This window comes from Rhincodon typus, chromosome 48, assembly GCF_021869965.1.
Source record: "Rhincodon typus isolate 14 chromosome 48, sRhiTyp1.1, whole genome shotgun sequence".
Taxonomy (NCBI): Eukaryota; Metazoa; Chordata; class Chondrichthyes; order Orectolobiformes; family Rhincodontidae; genus Rhincodon; species Rhincodon typus.
In genome coordinates, this window is record NC_063379.1 from 5456719 (window position 1) to 5466421 (window position 9703).

General features: G+C 49.5%; 1 protein-coding gene across 1 annotated transcript in view; it reads right to left on the reverse strand.

The window, feature by feature from the left end:
• The window catches only part of LOC125488018, a 51236-nt gene that overhangs the window by 29856 nt on the left and 11677 nt on the right, over positions 1-9703 (reverse strand). The window contains exons 3-4 of the mRNA XM_048620766.1: positions 2818-3006; positions 241-272 (exon numbers count right to left, since the gene is read on the reverse strand). Coding sequence (XP_048476723.1) covers positions 241-272; positions 2818-3006 — 221 coding nt within the window. The remainder of the gene's footprint in view (positions 1-240; positions 273-2817; positions 3007-9703) is intronic.

Sequence of the window (9703 nt, forward strand, 5' to 3'; positions counted from 1 at the left end):
TGTGTGTGTGTGTGTCTGTGTGTGTGTGTGTCTGTGTGTGTGTGTGTCTGTGTGTGTGTGTGCGTGTATTTGAGTGTGTGTGCGTGTGCGTGTATTTGAGTGTGTGTGCGTGTGCGTGTATTTGAGAGAGCGAGAGAGTGTGCGAGAGAGTGTGCGAGAGAGTGTGCGAGAGACAGAGAGAGATAGACAGTGAAGCAGGGAAGATATGTAAATTATCCCACAGGAAGTCCAATTACTCACCTGAACCACTCACCAAGGATTTGGAGGCATAACTAAAGGAACAAAACAGAAATACACAGTCAGCAGAACCGACAGAACTACAGGACGATAAAAATGCTGTACAGAAAAAGTCAGGAAATAAGGGTCATCTCAGGGGTTTCTCAAGGGGTGCCTTCTGATGTTTTGATAGTGTCCCTTCCTTTGGGCCAGGAGGCCCGAGTTCAAGGCCTAGCTGCTCCGGACGGCATGATAATAACTCCAGACAGGTTCATTAAAAATATACATGCAGTGCTGGAAAAACGTCTCAGGACTTGAAGTGAACAGCATGTGTTCCTTATTGAAGTGTTTGTTGGGGACAATGCATAAGGAGCTTTACTCTATATGATCTCATATTATACTTGCGCTGGACTGTCTCATGCAACAGTGTAGTTTGAATTTTAAGCTAACTTTTAATCCTGCCTTTTAGCTGTTCAGGGGACAGTGTACAAAAAGCTTTACTTCCCATTTTAAAGACCAGAGGGAGCTTTACCCTGCATCTAATCCCGTGCTGTCCCTGTCCTAGGACCATTTGATAGGGGACAGTGTAGAGCGAGTTTTACTCTGTATCTACCCCTGTGTTGTCCCTGTCCTGGGAGTGTTTGATGGGGGACATTATAGAGGGAGTTTTACTCTGTATCTAACGCTGTGGTGTCTCTAGCCTGGAAGGGTTTGATGGGGTGTTGAGGTGGCTTTACTTTTAGTTTGAGGGCGTTAGAGTCATACAGCACAGAAACAGACCATTCTGACCAGCTCATCCATGCCGAAAAAGTTTCCTGAACTGAACTAGTCCAATTTGGCAGCATTTGGCCTCTATCTCTCTAAACTTTTCCCATCCATGTACCTCTCCCAATGTCTTTTAAACGTTGTAATTGTACTCCCCTCCACCAACTTCTCTGGCAGCTCATTCCATACACGCACTCCTCCCCTACGTCTGTGTGAAAAAAAATCGCCTCTCAGGTTCCTTTTAAATCTTTCCCCTCTCACCTTAAACCTATTCCCTCTAGTTTTGGACTCCCCCACTCTAGGGAAAAAGACTGTGGCTATTCACCTTTTCTATGCCCCACATGATTTTATAAACCTTGATAAGGTCACTCCCTAGCCTCCCTGTTCCAGGGAAAATGTCCCAGCCTATCCAGCCTCTCCTTCGAACTCAAGCCTTCCAGTCTCAGTAATGACCTTGTAAATCTTTTTTCTGCATCTTTTGTAGTTGAATAACCTCCTTCATACAGCAGGGCGAACAGAATGGCCTGCACGCTCCAAATCTGGCCACACCAATGTCTTGTACAGCCGTAACATGACATCCCAACTCCTGGACTCAATGTTCTGACCAATGAAGGCGAGCGTACCAAATGCCTTCTTCACCGCCCTGTGACACCACTTTTCAGGATCTACGTACTTGCATCCCTCGGTCACTCTGTTCGACAACACTCCCCAAGGCCCTGCCATTAACTGTGTAAATCTGGCCCCGGTTTGTCTTACCTAAATGCAACACCAGACGTTTATCTGAATTCAACTCCATCCGCCCCTCCACGGCTCACTGGTCCAGTTGATCAAGATCCTGTTGTATTCTGAGCTAATCTTCTTCACTGTCCACTATGCCACCAATTTTGGTGGCAACCGCAAACTTACTCATTACGCCTCCTATATTCTCATTTATATAAATACTTTTACTCTCTATCTGTCCCTGTCCCAGGAGGGATTGATGGGGATGGTGTCAAGAGAACTTTATTTTCCTTTTTCATTTCAGTTTCAAAAGAGTACAATTAGCTTTACACTGTACCTAATCCTGTGCTGTGTCTATCCTTGGACTGGTTGATGGGTACAGTGTTGAGGGACATTTACTCTCGATTTAAGGAGTAGAGGTGGCTTCACTTTCAGTTTAAGAAAATAAAGACGGTTTTACTTTCTGTCCTGGGAGTGTTTGATGGGGACAGTGTAGAGAAAGCTCTACTGCGTATCTAACCCTGTGCTGTCCCTGTCCTGGGAGTGTTTGATGGGAGACAGTGTAGAGGGAGCTTTACTCTGTATCTAACCCTGTGCTGTCTCTGTCCTGGGAATGTTTGATGGGAGACAGTGCAGAGGGAGCTTTACCCTGTATCTAACCCCGTGCTGTCTCTGTCCCTGGGAGTGATTGATGGGGGGACAGTGTCGAGGGAGCTTTACTCTGTATCTAACCCCGTGCTGTCCCTGTCCTGGGAGTGTTTGATGGGGGACAGTGGAGAGAGAGCTTTCCTCTGTATCTAACCCTGTGCTGTCCCTGTCCTGGGAGTGTTTGATGGTGGGGACAGTGCAGAGGGAGCTTTACCCTGTATCTAACCCCGTGCTGTCCCTGTCCCTGGGAGTGTTGGATGGGGGGACAGTGCAGAGGGAGCTTTACCCTGTATCTAACCCCGTGCTGTCCCTGTCCTGGGAGTGTTACAATGGAGAGTTTACAGGGTTTCTGTGTTTGACAGAATGGGAAGAATAAACATTGACGATGCTTCGAACAACACAGACGTTCAGAGAGAATGACCCAAAAGCTGCTGAGTTTGGGAACAGCCTGGTGACCGCTGACCCCACCTGTCTAGGAGGAACTTGGCGAAGTCGGAATGTAAGTGAAATCCCAGCTGGTCCTTCACGTGGCACCACTGCTCCAGGTGAGTTCCCAGCCGGATGCGGGATTTGCTCCTCCTGGCATCAAGTTCCTTACGTTTCTGCCGTCTCACATCCTCGGACGCTCGGTGACGCGATGGCTTCCGGTCTTCCATCCTGCGGGAAAGAGGAGAGAGGGGTTAGCAGCAGCAAAATCCCCCGGGACACTGAGAAACCTCTGAATTCTCCCCGTGGGGCCAAACACAAAACTGTAGGCAGGCTGTTGAAGGAGCCGACCCTCGCTGTGCTCCCACTGTCAGCCAAGTTCAGAGAAAGGAACCGTCATCGATCTCTCGGAAATTGCTCTGCTCTGGACGCTGTATCTTCTGTCTGTTAAAAAAGACCCTCAACTACCTGCTCCCTGCCCAACATCTCTGTCTCTGGCTTGCTGCAGTGTTCCAGCAAAGCTTAGCGCAAGCTGGAGGAACAACACCTCATTTTCCGCTTGGGGACCCTGCAGCCCTCCCGATTCGATAATCGAATTCCTTTTGGTCCTTCACCCACCCCTACATCCCAGGCCTTGTCATGCCATGGGTTGCTTTCAGCACAGCGAACCCATTCCCACCCACTAATGGTCCCCATTATCGGCTCTTGTGTCTCCCTGGCTCGCCATTATCCATTCCTTGGTGCGTCTGTCATTCTCTCTCTCTCTCTCTCTCTCTGCATGTGGTCTCCATTTCCACCGTTCCTCTCACTCCTTCTCCCCTCCCCACACCCAACTTCAGCACGGATGTTTTGGCCCTGAATCAAGAATCATAACTTAGCTCCGGGAGTCGGTCTACGAGAAGAGATTATACTAATCAGACTTGTTTTCTCTGAAATTTAGAAGCTTAAGGGGTGATCTATTTGAGGTTTTCAGGATTTAACAGAGGAAGACAGGATAGATAAACTAATTGGAGTTCAAGTCGTTAGCTCCCTGGAAGTGGTCCATGAAAGTAGATAGGTTGGTAAAAAAACAGAGTATGGCATGCTTGGTCAGGGAATTGAGTTCAAGAGTCAGGATGTCACGTTGGAGCTTTATAAGACTTTGGTTAGGCTGCACTTAAGAGTATTGTGTTCAGTTCTGGTCAGCACATTACAGGAAGGACATGGAGGCTTTGGAGAGGGTGCAGAAGAGGTTTATCAGGATGCTGCCTGGATTAGAGGGTATGAGCTTTCAGGGGAGGCTAGAAAAACTCAGGTTGCTTTCTCTGGAGCGGAAAAGGCTGAGGGGAGACTTGATAGTAGTCTGTAAAATTATGAGAGGCATAGACAGGGTTGACAGTCAGAATCTTTTTCCCCAGAGTTGAAATGTCTAATATTAAATGGCATTTATTTAAGGTGAGAGGGGGAAAGGAGATGTGAGGATCAAGTTGTTTTACACTGAGAGTGGTAGGAGTCTGGAACGCGCTGCCAGGGGGTGGTGGGGGCAGATACAATAGGGGTGTTTAAGGGGCTTTTAGATAAACACATGAATGTGTGACGGATGGAGGGATATGGACTAAGGGCAGGCAGAAGGGATTGGTTTAATTTGGCATCAAGTTCGGCACAACATCCATTGCTGTAAGATTCGAGAACCAGGGCCATGGTCGAAGAATTAGGGCCAGAACATTCAGGAGAGATATTAGAAAGGATTCCTACATACAAAGAGTAGGTTTGGGGCGCTCTTCCTCGAATGTTAAATTTAAATCTGAGGTAGCCTTGCTTCATAAACATTTGTGGATGAAGGGATATGCAACTAAGTTAGGCCTATGGAGTTAAGCCACAGATCAGCCACGATCTTACTGAATGACAGTAAGGGGCTTCAGGGGCTGAATGGCCTATTCATATTCCTATCAATATCACCCTTTCCTGCCTACCATCCCTTCCGAAGATAGGTCAAAACGCAAACTCTGCTGCCTTGCTAAAGACTCCAGCAGATGTGCTGAGATTCCCCAGCAATTTCTGTTTCTCATGTTCTGGATTTCTGCAGATTTTAACGTGAGGCGATGAGATTAGTAACAAGTGTCTCTCCTGTCGCGGCTCTGAAGTGGGAGGGAGCGCAGTGGGACACGTCTCCTTCATCCCGTAGCAGGGTGAGGGGTGACCTTACAGAGTTTTGTAAAATCGTGAGGGGTATGGAGAGGGTTAATGGTAGGTGTCTTTTCCCTAGGATGGGGGATTTCAAGACCGGGAGCATATATTAAGGTGAGAGGAGAGAGAATTTAAAAAGACACAAGGGGCAATTTTTCTTTTCTCTTTACACAGAGGGTGGTTCGTGTGTGGAATGAGCTTCTGAGGAAGCGGTGGATGTCGGTACAGTTACAACGTTTAAAAGATATTTGGATAAGTTCATGAATAGGAAAGGTTTGGAGGCATATGGGCCAGGAGCAGGCAGGTGGGGAGTCGTTTAGTTTGGTATTATGGTCGGCACGGACTGGTTGGACCGAAGGGTCTGTTTCCGTGCTGTATGACTCTGGGAGAATGCTTAAACATGTAACAGGACTAAGAAAACGGGCGAGAATCCAACAGGAACGGGCAGAGACTTTGACACGTAAATAGATCGAACGTATCTGCAAACTGAAAGCAGCAGCAGTCAACAGGGTAATCACCACATCGCCCTTGGTCACTGTACCCCCGACCACAGCATAATCTCCCTCTGTCAGTGTCTTTGATCAAACAGCCCCATTGACGTTCCCAGCATTGAGTTACTCGAGTGAGCAATTTAGTTTGTGGGTGTGAGTCAAGTCAACGCGATGATGAGGATATCTGTGCTCACGGATTCCCTGTTGTTTAACTGACTAACTAATCACCTACGTGCCATTTAATGTAAGATTGTAATAGACGAGAGCTGGAGTTGACAATTTCCCCTTCACAAGTTAACCACCCTCCCCAACCCAATACTCTATAACACTACAGTCCCCCGCACTGCCCTACTGTCCATCCATTTTCTTAAAGCACAAACCTCTAATGCCCTCTTCCTTTACTATTAATTCTTTCACAGGATGTGTGCAACCCAGGCACTGCCTATATTTGTTTTAACCCCAGCCGGGAGCTGGGAGGTCAAGAGTGAAGCACTTTGCAAGAGGCCGAAAGTTACGTTTTGATCAGACCGGGTAAAGATGGCAGGACTGAGTAAGGGCTTAGGACAACACTGTGGCTCAGTGGTTAGCGCTGCTGCCTCATGGCGCCAGGGACCCGGGTTCAATCCCACCCTCGGGCGACTGTGGGGTTTGCACATTCTCCCCGTGTCTGCGTGGGTTTCCTCCCACAGTCCAAAGATGTGCAGGTTAGGGTGGAGTGGCCGTGCTAAATTGTTCCCTGGGTCCAGGGATGTGCAGGTTAGGGTGGATTGGCCATGCTAAATTGTCCCCGGGTCCAGGGATGTGCAGGTTAGGGTGGATTGGCCGTGCTAAATTCTCCAAAGTGCCCAGGGATGTGCAGGCTAGGTGAATTAGCCATGGGAAATACAGGGTTACAGTGACAGAGTTGGGTCTGGGTGGGACGCTCTTCGGATGTTTGGCCTGGACTTGATGGGCCAAATGGCCTGCTTCCACACTGTAGGGATTCCATGACAAGAGATTTCCTTCCCTGGACGGCATTTCTGAGCCAGTTCAGTCTTTATGGTCGATCACAGTTTCAGGGTCACCCTTACAATTTGGATTGGTTTAGATGTGGGAAGATGAGAGGAGACTCGAGTGGAACGTTAATTCCCAGTCTATCTTGTTTGGACTGAATGGCCTGCAGTTCGCTGTCGAACCCGTATTATCACCGAGACTTGCCTCCACTGGGATCCAAGTCCCCCAGGTCTTGAACTTCTGTCCCCATTTGCCTCTGGATTCCTTGGACCACCAGGTCAGCTTTTCTTTCACGCAAGTTTCATGGAGCAGAGATTCACAATTTGCTGTTTGAAGGAACTTCTCCTCATCCTGGTGACCTCTTGTCCCACATTCACCATGATGAGGAGGAATTGGGGGTGAGGGCTCGATGGGGTGCTTTTGTGATTGCCCATTTCACAGAAACGCAGACAATAGAGGAGTAGGCCATTCGGCCCATTGAGCCTGCTCCATCATTCAATGTGACCTCGGCTGATTTTCCAACTTCCCGCTTTCTCCACAAACCCCTGGATCCCTTCAGCCCTCAGAAATGTATCTAACTCGGAAAGTCATAGAGATGTACCGCATGGAAACACACCCTTCGATGCAACTCTTTGATACCCACATATCCTAAATAAACCTCATCCCATTTGCCAGTATATCCCTCTAAACCCTTCCTATTCATGTACCCATCCAGATGCCTTTTAAATGTTGTAATTGTACCAGCCTCCACCACTTCCTCTGGCAGCTCATTCCATGTACACACCACCCTCTGCGTGAAAAAGTTACCCCTTAGGTCCCTTTTAAATCTTTCCCCTCTCACCTTAAACCTATTCCCCTCTAGTTTTGGACTCCCCCATCCTGGAGAAAAAGACCTTGGCTATTTACCCTATCCATGCCCCTCATGATTTTATAAGCCTCTACGAGGTCACTCCTCAGCCTCCGAAGCTTCAGGGAAAATAGCCCCAGCCTAGTCAGCCTCTCCCAGTAGCTCTAACCCTCCAACCCTGGCAATATCCTTGTACATCTTTTCTGCATCTTTTCAAGTTTCACAGCATCCTCCCTGTGGCAGGGAGACCAGAACTGAACGCAGCATTCTGAACATTCAGTGTTTCAGCCTCGTCCACTTTCAGTGGCAGAGACTTCCACAGGACACCCCACCCCCGCGCCCCCCCCCGCCCCCAACCCCCCCCCCCCCCCCCCCCCCCCTCGCTCTCGGTGAACTCGTTTCTCCTCGCCATAGCAGCCTATCCCTTAACCTTAAACTGTGACCCCTCCCGTTCTTGTCGCTCCAATCAATCCCTCCTCTGGGGGTCTCATCTCATCCCTGCTGACGGAATGTTTCTGACCCTCCTCACCAAGTGGCAAGTTGAAGAAACATTAACAAGGAGGAGTCCAGCTGTGCTTTCGGACGTGGAGATGGGGTGGTGCAGGGACAATGCCCTGGTAACTCCCAGGCTGACGTCTGGGGACTGGCAGCTGGCAAGAAAGCCAATCCAATTCATTAAATCTACAGCCGAAAGCTGGCCTCTGTAATCGTGACCATGACACAACTGCTGACTCGAAGGAGAATCCCGTCTGCTTCCCTCATGTGCCCGTTGGGGGGGACCAATCCACCATCCTTAGACGACCTGGCCCACTGCGGTACCAGACCCACAACGACAGAACTGACTCTTACGTGGCTCCCTCAAGCAGCCATGCCAGCAACACCCACAAAACCATTGATATAAATTACCAATGCCCCCATTTAACGATCCGAGGATTTCTCTCTCGTGTCATGCTACTCCCTCTGTCACTAACACACCCGTCCACTTTGCTCATTCCTGCAAGCTAACTGCTTGCAGTCTCGACCAAAGGCAGTTCCAACATTTCTGCACCGTTTCGAAGCTTCTGGATTTTGTCAGCAACTTGCGGTCACTCTCGAGCAGACTTGCCAATTTAAATGGTCGATGCTCCATATTCCTCCGCATCTGGTTAACGCGTTTTATCCTTCTCCTTCACCCCCACCTTGATTAACCCAGGGGGTTAGCACTGCTTCCTTTTCCTCCTGGCCATTGGTTAATGTGGCGATCACAAAAGCAAGGTGGAAAATTACGTCCCTGCTCCGCGGTGTCCAATCCAATTTAGGCTGATCTCAATGGCTAGATCCTGCTTCCCCGCACATTCCCGTGTCCCTCGAATCCCTGAAACATGACAATTCTGCCTCACAGCCGACGACGGAGTGTCTGCTATGCTCTGAGGCAGAGAATTCCAAAGTTTAGCGATGCTCCAAGTCAAGAAATTTCTCCTCATCCTGGATCCTCTTTGATTGGCCCCTCATTGCGAGATGGTGCCAACAGACAGCCCTGGGCCCACCCCATCGAGATTCTTTCAGCACCTTGCGCCTCAGTGTCTTGTCTCCTGTTCTGAACTCCAGAGAACATGGAAGCAATGCGCTCTGGGACAGGCCAGGGGCTAACTGAATGAACCTTCACTTGAGTACATATTTCCTGGGGGACCGAAATGACGGGTGGTATCCCATATCTCAACCAAAACCCCTGTCAGCACTCTATTCTCGCTACCAGCGTTCAACCCAACCACCACCCAGCCCTGGTTAACCTAATAACCACTCGCTTCCATCGCGCTGACATCCCCTCCCTCCTCCAAACTAAATCACCCACACACCACGTCCTGGCTCACCCGGTAACCACTGTGCTGCACAAACCCAACAACCTGCCGCCCCATCCCGTATCTATAACCTGGTGTCCAGGACAAAATCCTAACCCAACCCCCCACGCCGCACGATTGATTCCCAGGAGCCACTGCTTTCTGCATCCTCCTACACAACAACAGCTAGTTGACCAGGTTTCCATCGCATCCTCCGCACAACGTTGCGTCCCGGTGAATCTGGTAATCACATCGTTCGGCCCACCATCTACTGGTTAACACTCCCACTCTATTCTGCGATGTGTTGTGATACATTCGCCCACATACCATCCCTCAGTTACAGTGGTAACCACGGTCCCAATTTCCCAGCTCACCCAGCAATTGCAAATAGATCGCCCGTGCCCCAAGGGGGACCTGGAAACCATCCTGTCACGCTATTCCAACCCCCCAAACCCCCCTCTACTGGGGGTTACCTGGCCACTACTGTCCCCTGTTGCTCACCCTGGGGTGACCGAGTAACCACAGCCCCTCTACTGGAATTAACTGTTAACCTCTGAACGCCCACACCTCCCTCCCCACCTTAATAGGGGTTACCTATTAACGACTGTCCCCCC